The following is a 25,644-nucleotide window of genomic DNA, read 5'->3' on the forward strand; positions in this document are numbered from 1 at the left end:
AATGGGATCTATCCAGTTATATTAAAGGAGGCAGCAGAGCAACTAAGCAAACCCTTAGCCATAATTATGAGAGCATCCTTGGACTCAGGGGAGGTTCCCACGGACTGGAGATGTGCAAATGTATCCCCAATTCACAAAGGGGGATCGAAAGGTGACACGAGTAATTACAGACCAGTTAGTTTAACTTCTGTTCCGGGTAAAATTGTTGAAGTTACACATAAGAAAAGCACCAGGGGATGTCTTTGTGTGTGCGCGATGCAAGGAGTGTATCGATATCAGGCAACAACTCGGCGTTCTTGTGGGCCTATATGAGAGCTTGAAGGACAGGGTGGATGCCCTCGAAGAAACTAAATCGAGGGGCCCATCAAGCTCTCAGCTGCCCACATCAACGCCAGAGCTTGCACTTGGGCATCGCGTGACACAGAGACAACCCCCAAGGCAGAATGCGCTGGTCCCTAAGGAACTAGTAGTTGTTGGTGACTCTATTGTCAGGGAAACGGGGAACATGCTTTGTAAAAAAGATAGGTGGAACAGGACCAGGGTATGTCTGCCAGGGGCAAAGGTTGATGACGTTGTAGAGCGAATATCATCTTTTAAGGGCACAAAAGGTGATATAGTTGTACACGTTGGCACTAACGATATTAAGAGTAGGAGACCAGCAGAATTACTTAACAAGTACAGGTCACTGTTGAACAAAAGCCGAGAATTAGGGTTGAATTTGAAAGTGTCTGCAATTCTGCCCAGACACGATAGGAGGGAGTATATGATGAGAGCCTTGTCGATCAATTCGGCCCTGGAAAGATTGTGCAAGGCTCAAGGGGTAGAATTTTTTTCAGCCTGGAATGTACTTGTTAACAGGAGAGATTGCTTCTACAGGGATGGGATACACTTAAATAGAAAGGGTGCAAGAATATTTGCTGATGCTATCGAGGCAGTGTTAGGTGGGTCGGAAAACTGCTAGCTTCGGGGGAGACAAAGACCAATAGATTGACAGTAGCCACTGGCAGAGGTGAAAGAGATTCTTGCACTGCTTCTATTAGAATGAGCAGAAGCCTGAAAAACAAGATGAATGGTATTTCAGAGACTGCTGGGAGCCATTGCGGTACAAGTAAACACATGGGTTGTGTTAGGGTAGCTAAGAATAGAAACAGGTGCAGGTATAATTGCATGTACACCAATGCTAGGAGTTTAGTAAATAAATTTGATGAATTTGAGGTATTGCTCAAAACATCAAAGGCAGATATTGTTGGGATATCAGAGACGTGGTGTCACACAGATATAAGGGATGCAGAAATGCAATTTGGGGAGTACAACGTCTACAGAAAGGATAGACAGGATAGGAAGGGGGGAGGGGTTATGCTATTAGTTAAGAAACACATAAAAACCAAGGAAGTGAAGCCAGTCGACATCGCTGGACAGTGCAGTGTTGAGTCAGTTTGGTGTGACGTAAGCATTGGGAGATCAAAATTGAGAGTAGGAGTGTGCTATAGGCCTAATGACTCTGATGAGTATAATAAGGAACTGTACAGGGAAATAGAGTGGGCCAGTAAATCAGAGAGTCTTATAATGGGAGATTTTAATTTCCCAGATATTGACTGGAATTTGGGGGCTGGTTACTCACACACTAGCAGGGCTTTTGTGGATTTATTGGATGATTGTTTTCTACATCAGCATGTTCGGGAGGCAACTAGAGGGAGTAATACTCTTGATTTGATTATCAGCAGTGATTCTTCATGCATTAAGAATCTGCAGATAAATGAACCACTAGGTGGCAGTGATCACAGTGTGCTGAAGTGGGATTTACTGAAAGAGGTAACTACCATTAGGGGTAAAGGGAAGGGTTATTGCTTCTGTAAAGGCGACTATGATGGAGTGAGACAGTATTTAAATTCTATACAGTGGGACCAACTGATGATGTTACCAACAGCAAATTCAAAATGGGAAGCATTCAAAGAACTTATCTTGGAAGCTACTAGGCTTTACATACCAACTAAGAAATATTGTTCAAGGTTTAGGCCAAAATGGATGTCAGATGAACTAATGAGGCATATGGCAGAGAAGAAAAATGCATGGGATACTTACAAATTAACACATGACACAGAAGCCTATGATAGATACAAGTTGATATGCAACCAAGTTACAAAGGAGGTTAGGCAGGCGAAGGCAGATTACGAGAAATCCTTGGCAAGGGATGCAAAGAAAAACAGCAAAGAGTTCTTTACTTATGTAAACTCTAGAAGGAAGGGGATGAATCAGATTGGTCCACTTGATATTGATGGGTCAACTGTTGATGATCCTGCTCAGGTAGCTAACAAACTAAATGAATATTTTGCATCGACATTCACACATGAGGAGTTATTCAGCAAGGGGAATGCCAGAGGTGTATTCAACTCTAGCAGTAAGCTACAGAATCTTGAAATAACTGGGAGTAAAGTGGAGGAGAAACTGTTGAAGATAAACACAAGAAAGGCACCCGGGGTGGATGGGATCTATCCAGTTATATTAAAGGAGGCAGCAAAGGAAGTAAGCAAACCCTTAGCCATAATTATGAGAGCTTCCTTGGGCTCAGGGGAGGTACCCATAGACTGGAAATGTGCAAATGTGACCCCAATTCACAAAGGAGGATCAAAGGCTGACACAAGTAATTATAGACCTGTGAGCTTAACTTCTGTTCCAGGGAAATTAATGGAGGCACTGGTTAAAGAAGCACTGCAGGATCATTTAGACAAGACTTCAGTTATAGCTCAGACACAGCATGGATTTGTTAAGGGGAAGTCATGCCTGACCAACTTGATTGGATACTATGATGCAGTCACAAAAGAACTGGATGCAGGGAATAACTTTGATATTATATACTTGGATCTTAGAAAGGCTTTTGATACTGTTGCACATGGAAGACTGCTACACAAATTGGAGCAGTGTGACATTGGAGGCAAATTGCTGCTATGGATAAAGGGGTGGTTGAGGGAGAGCAGACAGAGAGTGGTAATCAATGGACACTGCTCATCGTGGACTAATGTTATTAGTGGAGTCCCTCAGGGCTCAGTGTTGGGTCCATTATTGTTTTCTGTATTTATAAATGATATTGATGATGGTATATCAAGCTTAATGTCCAAGTTTGCAGATGATACAAAGGTTGGCAGGGTTGTCAAGGACACTACTGACACTATGCTGCTGCAACAGGATCTGGAAAGGTTGAGCAGATGAGCTGAGAGGTGGCAAATGAAGTTTAACATTGACAAATGTAAAGTACTACACATGGGAAAAAGCAACCCCAGAGCAACGTATCAACTCTGTGGTACTACACTGACAGTGGTAGAGAATGAAAGGGACTTGGGGGTGATTGTGCAGGCAGATATGAAGTTCTCTGAGCAGTGCAGACGGGCTGCAAGAGTAGCTCATGGAGTATTGTCAATGATATACAGGAATTTTTCCAGCAGGGATAAGGAGGTGATTATTCCATTGTATAAGGCAATGGTCAGGCCACACCTAGAGTGCTGTATACAGGTCTGGAGGCCTCATTTCAAGAAGGATGTAGAGCTGCTGGAACGAGTACAGAGAAGGGCAACAAGATTAGTGAATGGAACAAAGGGGTGCTCTTACGAAGAAAGGCTTAAGTTTTGCAAATTACAGTGTCTGGAGACTAGGCACCAGCGAGGTGATCTGATAGAGGTGTATAAAGCCTTGAATGGTTTAAGCATGCTCAATGCTGATGGGATTCTTCCTCTAGCTCAGAAAAATCACCTGAGAGGGCATAAATTCAAATTGAGGAAAGACAGATGTAGGATAGACGTGCGGAAATTTGCCTTTAGCCAGCGGGTGGTTGGTTGGTGGAACAGACTGCCATCCCTTATGGTGGAGGTTGATAGCCTAAATAAGTTTAAGGCTCAGCTGGACAGGTATTTTGAACGAACAGAGGGGTGAAGTGGAAGGGGGTTTTTTTTTTTTTTTTGGCTGATGCTGCATAAGCTTGCTTTCTTGCATCAAATGCCTCTACTAATGCTAATGCTAAAATAATGGAGTCGCTGGTTAAATATGCATTGCAGGATCATCTAGACAGGACTGCAGCAATAATTCAGACACAGCATGGGTTTGTTAAGGGAAAGTCTTGTCTGACAAATTTGATAGGATATTATGATGTGGTTACAAAGCAACTGGATGCAAAAAATAATTTTGATATCATATATTTGGATTTCAGGAAAGCTTTTGACACTGTTGCGCATGGAAGACTATTGTACAAATTGGAGCAGAATGGTATTAAGGGTAAGTTGCTACAATGGATAAAAGGATGGTTAAGTGGGAGAAGACAGAGGGTGGTAATCAATGGGTGCTGCTCTTCTTGGACTAATGTTATTAGTGGAGTCCCACAGGGTTTGGTGTTAGGTCCATTGTTGTTTTGTATATTTATCAATGATATTGATGAAGTTATATCAGGCTTAATGTCAAAGTTTGCAGATGATAGAAAGGTTGGCAGGGTTGTTAATGACAGTAATGGCCAGGATCTAGATAATTTGGGCAGATGGGCTAAGAAATGGCAACTGAAGTTTAACCTTGACAAATGCAAAGTACTGCATATGGGTAGAAGTAACCCCAGAGAAATGTACCAACTGTGTGGTACTACACTTAAAGTGGTAGAAAATGAAAAAGACCTGGGAGTAATTGTGCAGGCAGATATGAAGTTTTCTGAGCAATGCAGACAGGCTGCCAGGGCAGATCATGGGGTTTTGTCAATGATATATAGGAATTTTGCTAGCAGGGAAAAGTAGGTGATTATCCCTCTGTATAAGGCCATGCCTTGAGTACTGCGTACAGGTCTGGAGGCTTCATTTTAGGAAGGATGTAGATTTACTTGACCGTGTACAGAGAAGGGCAACAAGATTGGTGAGGGGAATGAAGGGATCCTCTTATCAAGAGAGGCTTAAGTTCTGCAAATTGCAGTGGCTGGAGACTAGGCACCTGTGCTGTGATCTGATTGAGGTGTATAAGGCCTTGAATGGGTTCAGCACGCTGAATTCTGATGGGATCCTTCCACTTGTTCAGATTACAAACCTAAGGGGGCATAAATTCAAATTAAGAAAGGACAGATGTAGAATAGATGTGCGGAAATTTGCCTTTAGCCAGCGGGCGGTTAATCGCTGAAACAAACTTCCATCTGTCGTTGTGGAAGTTGATAGGTTGAATAAATTTAAGGAGGAACTGGACAGGCATTTGGAGGGAATGGTGTGATTTTTTTTTTTTTTGGCTGATGCTGCATAAGCTCATACATTTGCTTTCTTGCATCACATGCCACTACTACTACTGTCTCTTCTAGAAGTTCCTGCTGAGCGTCTCCAAAAATCCATTTCTGTGGAGAGCAATTTGTTTTCCGCTTGCCTATTCAATGTCCAGGTTTCCGCTCCATACAATAGAAGACTTTGTACAGTCATTTGAAATATAAGTTTCTTTGTTTTATTGAGGATATTTTTGCTCCCCAGAACAGAGTTTAACATGCTGATAGCCTTTCTGCCGTCTGTAATTCTCTTATTGATCTCTGCTTGGGATGATCCATCACTTTTTAAGATTGATCCCAAATATTTGAATTTATCGACTTGTTTGATTTTAAAACCTGCAATATTTAGAACGTGTCCTGGCCGTGAAGACAACATTTCAGTCTTGCTAAAATTGATTTTTAGACCCCATTGTTTATATTTTCCTCAAACAATTGACGACATGCATACTTTGCATCTTCTAAGTCTTGTGCTATCACCACCTGGTCATCTGCAAAAAGTAAATTGTGAATATAGGTGTTCTTATTAATTGGCAATCCCATTTTATTACATTTTTTTGACCAGGATCTTAGGCAGATGTCGATATAAATTTTGAAAAGTGTTGGTGACATGCAACAACCGTGTAATAAGCCTTTTGAAGTGTGATAAAGCTGATCCCACTTTAATTCTGCATCTATTATTCCTGTAAATTGCCTTAATAATGTTAATCAGTTGTCCATCAATATTTGCCTCTTTCAGTGCTTCCCATAAGAGTTTTCTTGGAACACTGTCATATGCCTTTTCAAGATCAATTGAAAATTATAAAGATTTCTTTTCCTTTCGATTGGCATTTTTCAAGGATCTGTCGTGCTGTTGAGATATGGTCTCTACATGACCTCCTGGCTGAAAAACCACTTTGTTCTTCTGACATGGGCTTCTAATTGGTTCCTGATCCATTTTCCAAGAATTTTTAACAGCGAGTTCAGGATGCATATTCCTCTGTAATTTGAACAGCTTTTCTGATTGCCCTTTTTATAAATTGATGTAATATATCCTGTTATCATTTCTTTCGGTATTTTTTCTCCTCTCAGTATACTATTTAACAGTTTTTGTATCTCCTCTTCCTCCATATTTCAGAAGTTCCATGTAAACTCCTCCAGGTCCAGGTGATTTGCCATTCCTTCCTTCCTTTAGCCGGAGTTCCACTTCCCTAACAGAAACTTTTAAGCCCGAGTCTTCTACACCAAAATCCTCCATCGTCTTGAACTCTTCCCTATCCATGCAGTTACTTAGTTTCCAAATGCTATATTTTACAGAACTGAAGACTAAACTTTCTTGGTATAAACACCCTTTCTTTTACCCCCAACTTATTTTTGCTACCTTTTTTTTTTTGCAAAATTCCCAGCAGGTCATCTCTATATCAGTGCTGGCATAGTTCCTATACATCACTGATTAGAATCCCATAAGCTGTCCTCTCACTTAACTGTACTGCTTAGAGAGAGAGAGAGAGAGGAGAGAGTGAGAGAGAGAGGAGAGAGAGAGAGGAGAGAGAGAGAGAGATGAGAGAGAGAGAGATGAGACGAGAGAGAGAGAGAGAGAGAGAGAGAGAGAGAGAGAGAGAGAGAGAGAGAGAGGAGAGAGAGATGAGAGAGAGAGAGAGAGAGGAGAGAGGAGAGAGAGAGCGAGCGAGAGCATCAGACTATACAATTACAGGCAGATTTGCAGAGTGGGGTAAACCCCCTGATGCCATCAGACCACTAACACACTACAATTACAGGCCTTTTTCATTATTGACTACTTTGAGTTCGGTTCTGCCCCGTAGTATGTTATCCTGGGATTACTGCTACTCAAATGCAGGTCCTCACATTCATTACATTTTGATATCATAATTTCCACTCTTTTGCCCCTCCATTTAGTTTATTTACAACTTTTTGAAGTAACATATATTGTTACTCCATGTATTGTTACTTGCCTCAGTTAATAACATAACTACCCTGTCCACCTCTGTGTCATCATCTGAAACTGAGAGAAAATTGAAAAATACTTACATCATTGACATTATTGAATATTGAAGTTTAGACCAAAGTTAATAAATGTTTATCAATATCATTAATAAACATTTAGGTCTAAACCTTTAAGTATAAGTTTTAGTTGTTATGAAACACTTAGTTGCTTAGAAACAGTAAGAGCCCATTGCTTATATATGTGCCTCCCCTGATAACATTAGTGCAAAATTACCTATAGATAGTCATTTTTAACTATCCGCTCTCTCTCTCTCTCTCTCTCTCTCTCTCTCTCTCTCTCACACACACACACACACACACACACACAGCGCATTATAGCCATAGTAGCTTATGCGCCATTAAACTCCCATAACAACAACACACACACACACACACACGCACACAACCACCCATTTATCCGTAGTAGTAAGTTGTTGCCTTGTGACATTGCTCTTTTTTATACAGAAATTGCTCATGTGCAGTGTATCAAAAGCTAAACTGAAATCTAATTTTGACATCAAATGAAGTCAAAATTATTCTTTGTATCGAATTCCATTATGACAACCACATAGTAGCTAATCAGGTTAGCAAGGCTTATCTCCCTTTCACAAATCCATACTGTGATTGCCTCATACCTCTATCTAGATGATCCTGTATTACTTCTTTAACTCTGGATTTCATAATTTTCCCTGGCAGAGGGAAAATTATGGAATAATGCAAATTTTCTGATCAGACCTGAAAGTCTGACTTTATCTCACTTTCAGGTCTCTAATTACTCACATCATCCTTTGTACTACCTTTCTGAATAGGAGGTAGAATTGCAGATCTCATCTCCAAACTATAGAGGAAGAAACTAAGGAAGCATTCTCGATATCATAGCTAAAGGTTTGAGTACTGAATTTGCTGCTTCATTTAATATAACTGGAATTGAATTTGATCTGCACCTGTTGCCTCATTTACTTTTAGCTGAAACAGTTTATTTTCCAGCATTCTTTTAGTTATAAAATCTTTTAAATTCCATTTAGTAGTAGATAGATACCTGATTTCCTGTGAGATGATCTGATTGAGGTGTATGAAGCCTTAAATGGTTTGAGTAGGCTCAATGCTGATGGAATTCTTCCTCTTGCTCAAATTACGAACCTGAGGGCATAAACTCAAATTGAAGACAGGCAGTTGTAGAATAGATATATGGAAATTTGTCTTTGGCCAGTGGGTAGTTGATTGCTGGAACAAACTTCCATCTGACATTGTGGAAGTTAAAGCTTAAATAAATTCAAGGAAGAATGAATAGATGGGTAAAATGGGAAGTGTTTTTTTTTTTTTTTTTTGGCCGATGCTGTATAAGCTTGCTTTCTTGCATAATATGCCTCTGATAATGCTGATCTGCATCTCCAAAAACTTTTTCACATGTAATATAGATAGATGCAAAATATTTATTAGTTTATTAGTAAACTGTTCTAGATTGTTGATACTCTCACTTTCAGTTAAAAACATATGAAATGGGTGAATATTGTTCATCCTTTTACGTTTAGTATTTACTTGAGTAAGGAATTCTTTTCTACTTTCCTTTTTTGCTCTTAGTCATGGACTTCTCATAATATACTTCATCCCCATGTAATTTCATTACAGACTAATTTTTATTTACTGTAGGATTGTGCATTTGCCCTAGAATTACCAGACATCCTTTATTTCAAAGGACAATCCTTTGTTTTAGCCAAACTGTCCTTGTCCTTTATTGAAACAAGAAAGGACTCAATTTGTCTTTTATTTTCATTTTTCAATGCCTGTGCCTCATAATGGCAGTGGCAGATTTCTGTACAAGGGTAGAAGGTGTATGTTACGCACTTCACATGTGCAGAGCCCCTAAACTGACAAAAAATTAAAATTTTATTTAAAAGCTTTAACAGGGGATATGTTAAAAAACCTCTCAAATGCAAAATCTGCCACTGAGAAATGAATCATAAAGAGATAACCTTAACCTATTCTAGCCTCTCCAGCTCATATATGTAGTTTCACGAAAACCATGTTGAAATTATATTTTTTTAACAAAGCATAAAAACTTGCACCTGTGTATGGCCATGAACTAATTTTCACAAAAATCGCACATCTGGTAGATAATTAATAAAATCATAGGTATCGGAAAAATCACTTTTTATAATATGGAGTTCAATGGCTTTGTTTAAACTGTTTTTCTTATAACTCTACAAAGAAACATTTATCTATTTCATTTATTAGTATGAACCAGAGCTGTAATGCTATTTCATTTATACGGTTATAGGCACATACTTATTTCATGTTATATATAAACAAATTTTATTTTTTAGCCATCAAAAATGCAATTTCCCCCAAAAAAGAAGAGGCTTTGTTCTTATAACAAAATTGGGAGAAAGAATATGAATGGCTAGTTTCAACAATTGATCTTCATGTGGCTAGATGTCTCCTATGCAGAAAATAAAAAGTTGGTTATATGGGCATCTTAGCAGTTACTCAGCATAAAGACTCACAAGCTCAAAAATCGGCAAATTCTTCAAATATTCTTGATAGGTTTCTTGTGAAAAAAAAATACGAAAGAAGAGGATTTAGTTATGCCGCTGAAATAACTCATATTTAGGATTCAGATAAGCATCACCATTCTTATAACTCATTAGATTGTAGCATGAAATTGAACTCAACTTTAAAATTATTCAAAAATTGCACAAAAAATATCATGTGGAAGAACCAAATCTGCTGCCATTGTTTGTAATGTTTTAAGTAAAAAAGCATTGCAAATTGTTTTGGATGATTTAAAAAATATCATGATCTACCATTATTTTTTTGTTTACAGATTGATGCTTCTAATAGAAAGAATATAAAAATGTTTCCTTTGTCAATTCAGTACTTCAACAAAGAATACGGTCCTACAAACTATTTAGTTGATTTTTTTGAAAATGCTGATGAAAGTGCAGATGGAATATTTGAGGGCCTGAAAAATTCAATGAGTAATTTAGGATTGGATTGGCAGAGGGTATCTAGTTTCAGTGCAGACAATGAAATTGTAATTTTGGGAGTAATAAATCCTTATTCCAAAATATTAAGAAATTAAATGAAGATGTAATTAAAGCAAACTGCCATGCTCACATTATTCATAATTTAGCTAAATATGCTTTCAGTAATTTAGATATTGATATAAAATATTCTCTTGAAAATATATGGTCATTTTTCTGTTTCAGCTAAAAGAAAAGAACTTCGACAAACTTGTGATATTGTTAAAGAATTTCACGAGTTTGCCGAAACAGAGTTTAAGGAAATTTTAAGGCACATACCAACTAGATGGCTTTCTTTACCATGTATAGAGTAAATTTTGCTTTCATGGAAAGCTTTAAGCCTTTATTTCGTAAGCAAACCAAAAGACTGTTCCAAACAGCTTTCTAAAATCCTTCAAATTAATGAAAATTCTACAGAGGTCCCTATAATTATAGAATTATATTTTATTTTCTCAGTGTATGCAATCAAAATAATTAGCAAAGCAATAAAAGAGTTTGAAAAGAATGAAACATGTGCCACTGATATTTTTTATATAATGAATGATCTAAAATATTCACTGAAGAATAGTCGTGATCAAAAAATTTTTGGGTATCAAATTCATCAGCACTTTTAGAAATTAGACCCTGTAGTTAAAAGCACAGTAATAAATGATTTCAAAGCATTTTATAATGCTGCATTGAAATATTTAGGAAAGAAATTTACTTTTAATGAAAACTAAGGGGCTTTGCCCCCTGCTCGCTTTGCTCACCCCCCCACCCCAAGCACACTTTTCTACATAAAATGTAGAGGTATATAGAGTAAGTCAAATCTTTTCTATGTAAAAGACACACCTGTCAACACTCACTGATTGATATCTAATCAGGAAATGACCTATGTAATTATTTACCTGTGCATTTGCAGCTCGCCATTCTCAAGGTCCAATAAATACCACTATGTAATTATCTACCTACGTTTACATAGGTCATTTAGGAAAAGGCCTTTTGCTTCGGATTCCATAATGGATGAGGAATATTATTGTATCCGAAAGAGCAGGACTAAAATATCTAACTGAAATATTTACAAACTATACAAATATTTAATAAACTATTTACAAATACTGTATATAATATTCATTAATATACAAAAAACATTAGAATGGAACGTCAAATGTTAGACAGGGAAGCACGAGCACCAGGTTGGTGAACGTTATGGAGGTAGGTGTTAATGCAATTAATGTATTCAATGCAATTATGTCACTACAATAATTGCATTGTAGTGACGTAATTGCCTCACCCTCTTCTTCCATTGGCTCAAATAAATATCACTAGGAGGAAAATTTTTTTAATGTATAGAGAGATACCCCTTTTTTTAAAAACTCTGCAAATAAAAAAATTCATTTGTTGAAGGAGCGGAATATTTTAAATTAATAGAAAAACTATAGTTTGATATGAATTTATTTTGATGAGGTTTCGGTACTGAAAACAAATTATGAAACTATGTCAACCTCTAAAAAATTTTAAACTTGTTTGATTACTTCGAGTCAATGTCATTTAGTTATGAAAGTGTTGATTTTAAGCTTTCAAATATTTTTAAGGTCATTTCGTATGTTTTTTTAGTGCCGGGCACTTTGGCAAATTCAGAAAGGATTTTTAGTGTAATGAACTCAAAGTGGAGGGGATGGGCGAAATAGATGTTCACTCATAAAAAGCGGACTAATGATCTACTTCAATTTTAAAGATAATTGTTTAGATTTTTTTGAGGTAATTAAAAATGATGCCAAAGTTCTTAAGGCTGCTTGAAGTAGCACAAAATATGTTCATTGTGAATGATTTCTAGCTATTAAACCAGTACGGTTTTTTTGCTTTTTTTTTCACCTAACTAAAATCACTTTAGCTTGATGCCAATTAATGCACTAAACTTGCGTTAAAATATTTAGATCAGTTCATGCTTTTTATATCATCCACATTGTTCATTATCCTTATATATCAATCCATATCCTTCCCCGTAGAAAGCCATGGTTTACCATTAAATATTTTAAATTCTAAATTAAACTAAAATTTGCAAATATTTATAAACAATATGAAAATTATAATTTTTAAACCAAAATCTAAAAAAGATAAACAAAATGTTTAATTATTAACTAAAATATCATTCAGTTTTCCTTTTTTGGGGGTGGAAGGGGGTGGAGTGAGAGTTGGAGAGTGGTAGCATTAATTATTTTTGAGTGTCCTTTAATCCAATCATAGAAATCTGGCAACCCTAATCCTCCCCCCCTGACAATTTATAATTATTCTAAGTATTTTTCTTCTTTGCCACTACACTCAGCACCTGGTATCCATTTACATCTAAACTTATATCTCTTAGTCAATATAAAACACTAAGTAGCTTTTACAATTACTTTCTGGAACAATATTAGTTGATTCCACTGAAAAGAATTTAAAAACTGTTTAACATCATTGATTGTAATCACCTTACAATCCTGTGTTCACTGCTGCCATGCAGTAGTAGTTCCTTTACTTGAGGATTCTTAATGCATGAATTTCTGACAAAAATGAAGTGAAGCATATTACACTCTCTCATAATTTCTCTGGCATTGTTAAGAAAGTTAATCCAGGAAATCCAGAAATCTTCTAATGCTGAGTGAATGACCAACCAATCCACAAGTTTTGTTCAGTATCTGGTAAATTAAAATCTCACACACTAAATATTGTGATTTTCTAACCAACTTTGTTTTCTAAATACTAAAATATTGTGATTTTCTAACCAACTTTGTTTTCTAAATACTTATATCATCCTAAACTGACTCAGTATTTCACCACCACCAGCTTGTGACTATTTGGTACAGTATTTTAAAATCTATGTACTTCTTAACTAAAAACTTAACCGATCCATTATCTTCCAAGAATTTGTTTAGTTCTCCCTTAAATTTATTCAACCCATCCTCCTGTACAACAGATGGAAGCCAGTTCCAACAATTTGACCACCTGCTGGTCAAAGGAAAACTTCTTCATGTGTGTTCTGCAAACATCTTTCCTCAACTTAAATTTATGCCCTCTTGTGTGTAGTCTCAGCAAGAGGAAGAATGCCATTAACATTCCAAACCATTCAAGGCTATAAACACCTTAGTCAGATCCCCCCCCCCCAAAGGTGCATAGTCTCCAGATGCTGCAATTTGCAGAACTGAAGCCTTAGTATTAGTAACATATCATGCAAGGAAACCTAAGGCTTATGCTGCTGCACCAGCCAAAAAAAAACAGAGAGAATAAAATAATAAGAAGAAAATTAAAAAAAAAAAAAAAAATTAATAAAAGAAAAAGGAAATACACAGCTATGTGTTTCCCTCCTCCCTTAGTTAATTGTCCAACTGACCTTTGAATTTCCCCAAACTGTCAGCCTCTACCATCCATGTAGGCAACTTATACCAGTAATTTATAAATCGCTGGCTAAATTAAAATTTCCTGTAGTCCAGTCTAAACTACTCCCACTGTAACTTGAATTCATGGCTCCTAGTTCTAGAATCATTTATAACCATGAAAATTTCATCCTCATTCATTTTACTTTTGCCTCTCAGAGCCGTAAACACCTCAATCAAGTCTCTTCTAAGGTGCCTAGGTTCCAAGCTGCACAACTCACATATTCAAAGTCTTTCCTCATATGGATGTCCTTTTGCCGATCTCACCAGGCGAGTTACCCACTTTGACACTTTCAAGAAGCTCGATGTCTTTTTTTAGGTGCAGTCTCCATACTTGAACACAGTATTACAAGTGTGATCCAACAATAGCCTTGTATAATGGGATTATGATATCCTTGTCATTATTAGCAAATGCTCGATAAATCACGGATAGGACACCATGGGTCTTCCTTGCAACCTTTCTACAATTCTTGGAGAACTTCATGTCTGACCATATCGTAACTCACAAGTCCCTTTCTTCCACTACTGACTATACTTTAATTCAACACTATGCTGGATTAAAGCAAAGTTTCCACTTTTCTGACCATCCCTGAAGTCTATTGGAGGGCACCCTGGTCTCGAAAGAGAACAGCCAGTGGATTTTTGGCTGCTGTGAAAGGATAAGTAGTTTTGATATTTTTACCATTTCCTTCATTAATTAACATACTACATTGTGTTCTACAAGGATATTAAGTAGCATTTGTTAGTTTCTTTTTTTTTTTTTTTAAATTTAACTAGTGATTTTTGGAAGTTATGACTCAACGGTGTTCACACCAATGTTGTTGAACTAGCCACCATGTTGTAGTCGATAAGAAAGAGCGTAACGTATATAACTCGAACTGATAGAATAAGGTATAATGTAAAACTAGATAGTGTGACATGAAGCACTGTATTAAGAATCTGTTAGCTTAGTATAGTATTATTAACTAATCAAAAAAATATATACATATTTTTTTTTATGAAAATCCTAAACACGAGAGGTATTAAAACCTATAGTACTTAGTACTGTACATGGGTTGGAGGTTGAAATGAAAGAAGGTATTCGTTGACATTAGACTAACTTCTGTAGATTGTAATTTTCAGGAAATACGTATGAAGGTTGTTCCAGAAAACAGTAATTGAATGAATAAACGAGGAAGATGAAAAGTTGGTTCTGGGAGTTTAAAGTTGGACAGTAAATGGATGTTGGCTGGTGGCAGTATTTGTTTGGCCTGTTTTGAAAGAGAGAGCGGGAATTGTAGAAGCCAATTGAGAAGAACAGTGCCCATGGAAGTATCTATAGAAAAAGCATGCAGCAGAAACAGTATGTCTATGAGACAGCGAGTGGAGAGAGACTGTTAGAGATGAATCATTAATTAACGTAACTCCGTCTTCTGAATGAAATCAAGAAGCCTGAGAGAGGTTTTGGGGGCAACACCTCCAGATGTGGGAACAATATTCCATGGTAGGGCAGATTTGTGATTTGTACAGAGTGAACAGCTGTTTGGAAGAAAAGTAATGCCGAGAGGGAAAGAGAAAACCAAGTTTTTTAAATGCAGAGGGAACAATATTTGTAATGTGCTTGTGCCAAGAGAGATTAGAAGTCAAGATAATCCCCAAAAGAGATGAATCATTTTGCCTAGAAATCGGAGTGTCACCAAAGATGAGCATAGGAGCAGAAGAATCCTTTTGCGAGATATAAGACAAGACTGAGTTTTTAAGGATTGAAATCAACTAAGTTGTCTTTGCCCCACTGGAGAATTACCTGGAGATCGGCATTTAAGGAATTGGTAACAGATATTCGAGAAGTTGAAGCTGATTGAGCAGGGCAATGTTTCTCAAAATGGAAAGTGGAATGCAATTTGCTATCATTGGCAAACTATGGATAGGATTTCCAGTCAATGGAAGAAGGTCATTAATATACAAGAGAAAAAGAGTGGGGGAAAAGAACTGAACTTTGGGGGACACCAGCATTAGTGGAAAAGTTAGAAGATAGAGAGCCATCTACAATCACCCTCAGTGAGCGAACTGAGAGAAAACTGGATAACGAATTACAAAAAACAGTTGACAAACCATAAGATGGAAGCTTGTTTAGAAGACCTTTATTCCAAACAAGATCGAAAGCCTTTGAGATGTCAAGAGCAACTGCTTGTGTTTCACTGAACTTTTCCATTGAATTTGTCCATAAATGGGTAATATAAGCCAGAATATCACCAGTGGATCGACACTGATGGAATCCATACTGGTGATTGTTGATCAGACAGAAGGTTTCTAGGTAGTTTAAGAGGTGACGGTTAATTGATTTCTCCATTACTTTAGAAAGAGTAGAAGTAATTCAAATGGGATGATAATTGGATGCGAGGGATTTGTCACCTTTTTTAGGAACTGGCTGGATATGAGCAAATTTCCAAGCAGAAAGAAAAACACCTTTGGAATAAGAAAGTGAAAAATGGCGGCAAAGAATAGGAGTAAGTTCAGGAGCGCAGGCCTTCTGACATCCTTTTGATGGAAGACCACAGAAGGCATTGAATGGAGCATGTTGGGAATGGTAAGAGGTGTTTTGTCAAGTGTGGTAAAACACCTCATACCTGTGAAGTGTTTTAATAAGATTTATTAATCTTATTAAATTTCATTGTTAATTAAATTGTATTTAAATGGAAATAATGACCCAGACTAGAGCTGCAAAGACTAGCGAGAGTGCTGTGGCTTGAGGGAGATATGAAGGGGGCGATTCTCCAATGCATGAAAGTCTAAAAAATGTGTGAAATGTTTGCAGACCTTTCTAAAACAGGACATGATCTAGCCATTTCTTGACACTCTAGACACCATGTGTGTTAGGTGCCTAGAGTGTCAAGAAATTAGGTGCCCACTTAGTGTTCTGATGGGCATCTATGAGAGATTGAGGTGTAGGGTAAATGCCCTCTAAGAAATTAATATGAGGGGCCCTATCAAGCTCTCAGCTACCCAGCTCAATGGCAGAGTTCACTCCTGTGCATCAGGCAACACAGTTCCTCCTTGAATTTATTTAAGCTATCAACATCCACAACAACATTTGGAAGTTTGTTCCAGCAATCAACTACCCGCTGGCTAAAGGCAAATTTCCACAAATCTGTTCTACAACTGTTATTCCTCAATTTGAATTTATGCCCCCTCAGGTTCATAATCTGAGCAAGCAGAAGAATCCCACCTGAATACAGTGTGCTCAACCCATTCAAGGCTTTATACTTCTCAATCAGATCACCTCGCAGGTGCCTAGTCTCCAGCCACTGCAATTTGCAGAACTAAAGCCTTTCTTGGTAAGAAGACCACCCCCTTTGTTCCCCCTCACCAATCTTTTTGCCCTTCTCTGTACCCATTCCAGCAGCTCTGCATCCTTCCTAAAATGAGGCCTCCAGACTTATGTTCAGTATTCAAGATGTGGCCTGGCCATTGACATTACAGTGGGATAATCACCTCATTATTGCTAGCAAAATTGCTGTGCATCATTGACAAAGCCCCATGAGCTATCCTGGCAGCCTTTCTTCACTGTTAAGAGAACTTCATATCTGACTGCACAATTATGACCAAGTCATTTTCATTTTTCACTACCTTGAGTATAGGACAACACAGTTGGTACATTACTCTGGAATTACTGCTACCCACCCATATGCAGTACCTTGCATTTGTCAATGTTAAACTTCATTTGCCATTTCTCATCCCATCTGCATAATTTTTCTGTATCTTGTTGTAGTAGCCTACCATGACTATTGCCATGGACAGCTACTGCAGCAAGATATAGAAAAATTAGGCAGATGGTCTGAGAAGTGGAACTCACCAGTAACGTCAGTCCACAAAGATCAGTGTCTATTGACACTGATCTTTGGGGACTGACGCCCTTTCTATTTAAAGTGTATTCCATCCCTGTAGAAGCAGTCTCTCCTGTTAACAAGCACAGACCACGATGAGCAAAATTCTACACCATGATGCTTGTACAATCTCTCCACAGCCAAACTGATTGACAAATCTCTCATCATATATTCCCTCCTATTTTGCTTAAGCAGAATTTAATTTAACTTTCAAATTTAATCCTAACTCACAACTTTTTTTTTCAATATTATTAATATCCTCAGATCACCTATTCATTAGTGCCAATGTGGGCTCACATCTGCTGAGTATGGGCTTGGCGCACCCAGGGTCCTGAGCTTAATATCATCATTCTTCTCTTTTGGGGATTCCTTTTAACTTCTTATTCTCTCTCTCTCTCTCTCTCTCCCTCCCTCCCTCCCTCAGGGTAACTGGAATATTTTGGCTGGTGCAACATAAGCCTCAGGCTTCCTTGCACCTTACGGCTATTAATAATAATATGTACAGCATCACCTTTCTTGCTCTTAAATTATGATATCTGTTCTACAACATCATCAACTTTTTCCCCTGGAAGACATATCCTGGTCCTATTCCACCTATCCTTTTTGCACAATATATCTCCTGTTTCCCTGACAATAAAGTCGCTGACAACGAGCCTCTGTAGAACCATCACATTCTGCTTTGGGTGTTATCACTGTGTTGCCTGATTATCGTTGAAATCATCAGGTAACACAAGGCAGTTGAGAGCTTGATGGGCCCCAATTTAAATCGTTTGAGGGCATTCACCCTGTTCTTCAAGTTCTCATAAATGCCCATAACAATGCTGAGCTGGCAACTAATATTCTCATTCCCTTTACATCAGAGACAAAAACATACCCCTTGGCAATATCATGTTCCATTACATATAGATCTGCAAACATTGAACAAGCAGCACATTTTATGAAGCCATGATTCAGAGGACAAAAGCCCTCCCCCTCAGTTTTGCCCTGAGCTACAGCATTCCCACTACCTTGAGCCTTTAGTTTTGCTGCTCTGGTCTGAGTCATGATTTCTATTCAAATTCAATATAATTAAAAATACTACACAAAACTAATACACCTAATGCAATAATTATAATAACACTATGCACTGGTTATGCTACTGATTTTCATGATGCAAAGTAGCTGAATTCTTCTTTTTCTTTTCCTCTGGATATATGTAATTCTTGCAGTAAACAGTATTAATTTTTGTATTTCACAACAAAATAAAAATTACAAGCTGCATCCAAATTTGAAATGTATGGAAGTTCAGTAATTGAATATTTTAAAACAAACCTAAAAATGTTATAATAACATATAAATAAATATTCAGTATCAGATGTATCTTTTGCCATTTACAGAATTGTAAGTAGGAGATTTGAGAAATATGGAATACAAATTGTCTGCGTTCCCCACTTGATCTTCCAAAGGCCCCCATTCCATTTTTATTGACTTAGCACACTATGGTCCAGACTGCCGATGCACAATAAAAAATCAAATAACCTAACTAAATTTATACCTCGACTCTTTTTCACTTTCTTGTGTGTGCACGCCTGCCTGCCTGCCCGCTGATTTTATATATATATAACTGTAATTATATATTTTAGCTATATAAATTAAATTACATGAAAATTCATTAGAAATGGCATGTCTGATAAGTATATTTATTTTATTAGTTTCAGAAAATGATAGTGATCTGGAAGAGGTTCTTGTAAATCATGTAGGATATACCGAAGAAGACAGGACTTCATTCCAGAACAAGGATCAATTGCTAGACTTCCATGATGTGAATTATTCTGGATTAATTTGGGACAATTACTCTTTCATCCTTGTTAGTATATGCACTTTAAATTTCATTATTTTTGTATTCTATACATAAGTTGAATTTTCTACATAGTTATTACAATAGATAATTGGATTTGTAAGAGATTAAGAGATTTTTGTAATATTTTTTATACTGTATTTATTTTGATAATGAAACACTATGTTTTTTTAACATAATTCAGACAGTTTAGTTAATTAATAACTCTACAATACAATACACCAAACATCTTAAAACACTTCCTTCTTCTATAAATACCATATTTCCTAGACAATAATTTGTTATTTTGGTTTTTAGGAGCTTTAGCAACTAAGGCCATATTGCTCCTGGAATATGCGATGGTCATTCCCTGACCTTTCCGCATCCTCCGTATTTGGTGGTCACGGGCTCGACTACACAATAAAATGGTTCCAATTTCCAGAGGGTAAATTTTAGAAAAAATTATTTTATCGCATATATTTGAAACAGATCCACAAGTTATTACTTAACAAGACGTTAGTGTCACTGTAGAATAAAGCATTTACTCATAGAATCTCATCATAGCTGTCAGGGATTAGAATGGCCCAGGTGTACTGATGCATTGTGTCCACCAGAGACCCCATTCCATTTTTCTAAAAGAAAGCAAAATTCATTAAGAAATATTGGATCGTGGTGAAATACAGTATTCCATACATTTTAAAGGTATAGCTTGGAAACTGTGTTTACAGGCTGGCTGCTAGATAGCCCACCAGACAGAACCTATTCTAGGATGCATTTGAATCAGCTAGTCTATAATCTCACTGCCTCTGCTTTGTCAGTTATTATTGACTGGAAGTTGTGGTGGGCATTGTTGAGGTGATATTTTGTCAAGGAGCTGGGTTTATCCTTGCTGTGTGTACACCATTATCCAAAAATTTTATTATTTCTTATGTCTTCCCTTCCACTTTTACTTTATCTATTGAATGCATCATGAATAGTAACGTACACAAATGAGGCTTCTAGACCTATATGCAATACCAATATGTGTCCTAAACATTGCCTCCTTATCATTACTGGCAAAATTTGTTGTATATCATTAACAAAACTCCTGTGGACTGTGCTGGCAGCCTATCTGCACTGCTCAGGGGCACTTCATATCTAACTGCACAATTATCCTGGATCTTATTCGTTTAATATGCATATACAGCACCTTACATTTATCACACAGTTGTTAATCTGGGATTACTATTATCTGTGTGGAGTACCTTTCATTTGTCAAAGTTAAACTTCAGTTGCAACTTCTCAGCACACATCTGCTTAATTTATCTAGATCTTGTTGCAGTAGTAGCACACACACTGATTACTGTCATTAGCTACCCTGACAATCTTTCTATCATCTGCTAGCTTAGACATCAAGCCTGATGCCTTCATTCAGTTTCATTAATAAATACTGAAAACAGTAACCAAAAAGAGCAGTGTCCATTGATAATAACTCTGTCTTCTTCCACTCAACCGCCCTTTTATTCACAGCAATAACTTGTCCCCTTAATGCCACATTGCTCTAATTTATACAGCAATTCTTTAATGGGTAACAGTATAAAACGCTTTTCTGAAATTTAACTGTATGATGTCAAAATTAATTTTTGCCTCCAGTTCCTTTATCACTGTGTCCTAGTAGCCAATCAGATTGGTCAGACAAGAACATCCTTTAAAAATCCATCCCATGATTGCAGTATAAATGCATTCCTTCTAGATTCTCCTGCATTACTTCTTTAACCAGTGATTCCATTATTTTCCATGGAACAGAAATCAAGCTAATTACTGTCTGTAATTACTCATGTCACCTGTTGATCCCCCCCCTTTGTGAACTGAGGATACATTCGTGCATCTCCATTCCATGGATTCCCCCTGAATCGAAGGCTCTCTTATTTATGGCTAAAGGTTTGCTGATGTCTATTGCTGCCTCCCTTAATATAACTGGATAGATCCTATTAGTTTTTTACATATATACAGATATTAGTTTTTTACATATATCTTCAAATATTTCTCTTTCACTTTCCTCTCAGTTATCACAAAATCGTTTAACTCCCTGTTCAAATTTGACACACTTCTGGCTCCCTGTTCTGTCAATGTAGATGAAAAGATCTATTAAGTTTGGCAGTGATCTGATTTTCTCAATCAGCATTTAAACAATCAATTTTCAGTGGACCATTGTGATTCATCAACTCCTTCCTTCTACTGTTTACATAAGTAAAGAAGTCCTTGCTCCTTTTCTTTACATTCTTTGTAAGAGACTTCTCATAATCTTTCTTAGGGTGCCCAACCTCCTTTGTGACTTGATTGCAGACTAGTTTATATCTACTGTAGGCATCTGTATCACTTGATAATTTATGTGCATTCCATGCATTTTTCTTTGCTGCCTTGAGTCTCATCAGTTCATCTGACATCAATTTAGGTTTATGTCTTGAACAGTATTTCTTTGTAGGTATGAATACCCTAATAGCCAAAGGATATTCTTCAAACGAATATCCTTTGTAGGTATGAATATCAATAGAAAATTCAAAATTCCCATTTTGAATTTCCTGTTGATAGCTTCATCAGTTGGTCCCACTGCGTAGAATTTAAAAATTGACTGAACTGTGTAATCAGCTTTAAAAAAGCAAAAGCCTTTTCCCCCTTGCCTTTGATAGTACAGTCCATTCCGGTAATTTGGGACACATTGGGACTAGTGCATTTTGGCCCGATTAAGTGGCTGCCCCAATTATCCAAAGTTTTACATAAATAGTTAAAAATACAATGTACTCCCCCTTTACAATTGGTTCACTGTACAATCAAATCACGTTACGACGAACTCAACGTAGTAAAGTACTGTTCACTATACGATGTGCGGTAAGCGCCGGTCATTGTGATCACGTTTGTGAATTGAATTTTAATTCTATTAAACAGCTATTCTAATTAGCAAAAATAGGAGGAATATTATCCACAGGCTATAAAAGCAAAGATATATTAAGCATAAATTTATCCTTTATTATCTTACTTACCAATTAAAAAATTAAATGATACGTGAAAATCGGAAGAATATACGTGATAATTGTAATAATTACTGTAATATGTACTGTAATATGTACTACGAACTAGTTGACACTTCTGTTCACTGACATTTGTGGGCAGGGTTTAAAATTTAAAACAGTAAAAAGAAAAGCAATCAATAACAAAGAACATAGCACACACAAATTGCAAGTAACACAATACGTGCAAGTGAGAATGGAGTAACGAGTTACAAAGCTTTAGAAATAGGAATGAAGAGAAGATCTGAAAATTAATTTTTTTATATGATTGAAGTTTCAAGGAAGTGTAAGCACATTTCACCATAATAACCCACAGAATTCCAGCTGTCAGTATTATCGAAAATTCAGTAAGATCGAATTTACTGTCCGTTTATATTTTTCACTAATAGAAAAGCCCAATAAACAGGTGACTGCTAATTGTTTTTATTATTTTATGGTTGTGACCTCCAGAATTTCGACCAAACCATGTGGTACGTTCCGAGACATAATAGGGTAATCTCCAGTGCTGCAGTCTCCTGCCCCGATTAAACGGCATGCTGTCCCAATAAGTGAAGTAAATCCTGGCTATTTTCTCGATTGGTTTCTTTAAGATTTGTCTCAAATAAACTGCTGCCCCGATTAACCGGTGGCCCAAATAACCGGAATCCACTGTAGTTACATCTTTAAGTAAATTCCTTTTATTAAGTTTCAATACATTGTGATCGCTGTCTCCTAGTGGGTCTCTTAACTGCTGATTCTTAATGCACGAAAGAGTCACTGCTTATTATTATGCATGAAAGAGTCACTGCTTATTATTATGTATGATTTCTCCCTGATTGGGGGTTCCACCTCGTGACAGGTATTGCTACCAAGTACACAGGATGGTGGTTGTTATGTCTGGTAGTAGTAGTGGCATGTGATGCAAGAAAGCAAAAATCACATTTTTTGCTTTCAGTTAAAAATTACATTTTATGTGATTTTTAACTGAGGGCATAACCTCTTCCTTCTGCTGTCTGTCCTTTCTGTACACATTGTACTACCAATATTCAAACTCTGCACTCCTTATATCTGAATGATATAAGGGGTGCAGTTTGAGTTTGAATGTGTGCATTTGCTGACTTGACCAGTACTTCAAATTCATTAAATTTATTTAATGAATTTGAAGTACTGGTTTAATGAACTTCAAATTCATTAAATTTATTTAATGAATTTGAAGTACACCAATTTGATGTACATCAATTCTGTTCTCCTAGAATTGGTGTACATAGAAGTATACGTGCACCTGTTTTTTGGCAACTCCATAGCCAGGTGGGCAGGAGCAGCAGTGTGTATGCTTCTTTATTAGACTGTGGTTCAAGCCCATGACCACCACATATTCCCGGAGCAATATGGCCTTAGTTGCTAATGCTCCTAAAAACCAAATAACAACAACAGCACCTGTTTTTTAATCTTAGTAACCATGAGTCCATGTATTTTCTTGTTCCTTGAAAAACTCCAGCAGACTTTAAAATCCCTGACACTATTTTCCAGGCTGTTACATATTCCAATAAAAGTAGTGCAAGACTCAGCAGCAACTCTGCCTGCAGCCATTGTTAATCAATTAATCAGTCTATCCCCTCCACCTAGTAGTTTTTTGACTTACCCAATCTTAACCTAATGCTGCTTTCATAGCATCAGCTAATAATCTTGCCTGCCTTTTTATTAAGCATATCCCATCCCTATAAAAAAGTCTCTCCAAGCAGAGGCCACCCTGAGAAAAATTCTACACAATGAGCTTTGCACTGCCTCTCCATGGCCAAATTGATTGACAAGGCTCTCCTTGTGCATTTCTGTCTATTGTGCCTGGGCAAAATTGCAGACACTTTCAATTTCAATCTAGCTCTTAATTTTTTCCCAAAATTGCTCTGTGCTTGCAGATTAAATCCTCAGATCTCCTACTTTTATATATATCATTAGTACTAACGTGTACAATAATATCACCTTTTGTTGTCAGAGACTTTATAATTTAGAATCTGCTCTCTTTGATCTTCTCTGGCTTAGAATCTCTCTTCCCTATTTTGTAACTTTCATCTGTTTAGCACTAGCATTAGTAGAGGCATATGATGCAAGAAAGCAAGATTATGCAGCATCAGCCAAAAAAAAAACCGCTCCCATTTCACCCATCCATTCTTTCCAAATACCTGTCCAGCTCAGCCTTAAATTTATTTAGGCTATCAACTTCCACAACAAAGGGATGGAAGTCTGCTCCACCAACCAACTACCTGCTGGCTAAAGGCAAACTTCTGCATATCTATCCTATATCTGTCTTTCCTCAATTTGAATTTATGCCTTCTAAGGTGATTATTCTGAGCAAGAGGAAGAATCCCATCAGCATTTAGCATGCTCAACCCATTCAAGGCTTTATCACCTCAATCAGATCACCTCACAGGTGCATAATCTCCAGACACTGGAGACTACTGTAATTTGCAAAACTTAATCAAAACTTCATAAGAGCAACCCTTTGTTCCATTCACTAATCTTGTTGCCCTTCTCTGTACTCGTTCCAACAGCTCTACATCCTTCTTAAAATGAGGCCTCCAGACCTATATACAGTACTCAAGGTGTGGCCTGACCATTGTCTTATACAAGGGGATAATCACCTCCTTATCCCTGCTAGAAACATTCCTATATATCATTGACAAGACACCATGAGCTACTCTTGCAGACCATCTGCACTGCTCAGAAAACTTCATATCTGCCTGCACAATTACCCCCAGGTCCTTTTCATTCACTACCACTGTCAGTGTAGTACCACAGAGTTGATACGTTGCTCTAAGGTTGCTGTTTCCCATATGTAGTACTTTACATTTGTCGAGGTTAAACTTCATTTGCCATCTGCTCAACAGCCCATCTGCTCAACTTTTCTAGATCCTGTTGCAACAGCAGCGTACTGTCATTAGTGTTCTTAACAACCCTGCTAAACTTCGTATCGTCTGCAAACTTGGACATTAAGCTTGATATACCGTCATCAATATCATTTATAAATAAAGAAAACAACAATGGACCCAACACAGAACCCTGACAAACACCACTAATAACATTAGTCCACGATGAGTAGTGTCAACTGATTACCACTCTCTGTCTTCTCTCACTCAACCATCCCTTTATCCATAGCAGCAATTTGTCTCCAATGCCACACTGCTCCAATTTGTTCAGCGGTCTACCATGTGCAGAGTATCAAAAGCCTTTCTAAGATCCAAATATATGATATCAAAGTTATTCCCTGCATCCACTTA

General features: G+C 37.2%; 1 protein-coding gene across 1 annotated transcript in view; it reads left to right on the plus strand.

Annotated features, from left to right (window-relative positions):
• The window catches only part of LOC150083189 (glypican-6-like), a 303,750-nt gene that overhangs the window by 218,814 nt on the left and 59,292 nt on the right, over positions 1-25,644 (plus strand). The window contains exon 9 of the mRNA XM_090378424.1: positions 19,219-19,373. Coding sequence (XP_090234550.1) covers positions 19,219-19,373 — 155 coding nt within the window. The remainder of the gene's footprint in view (positions 1-19,218; positions 19,374-25,644) is intronic.

Source organism: Mastigoproctus giganteus, chromosome 7 (assembly GCF_048544385.1).
Source record: "Mastigoproctus giganteus isolate SK-2022 chromosome 7, ASM4854438v1, whole genome shotgun sequence".
Taxonomy (NCBI): domain Eukaryota; kingdom Metazoa; phylum Arthropoda; class Arachnida; order Uropygi; family Thelyphonidae; genus Mastigoproctus; species Mastigoproctus giganteus.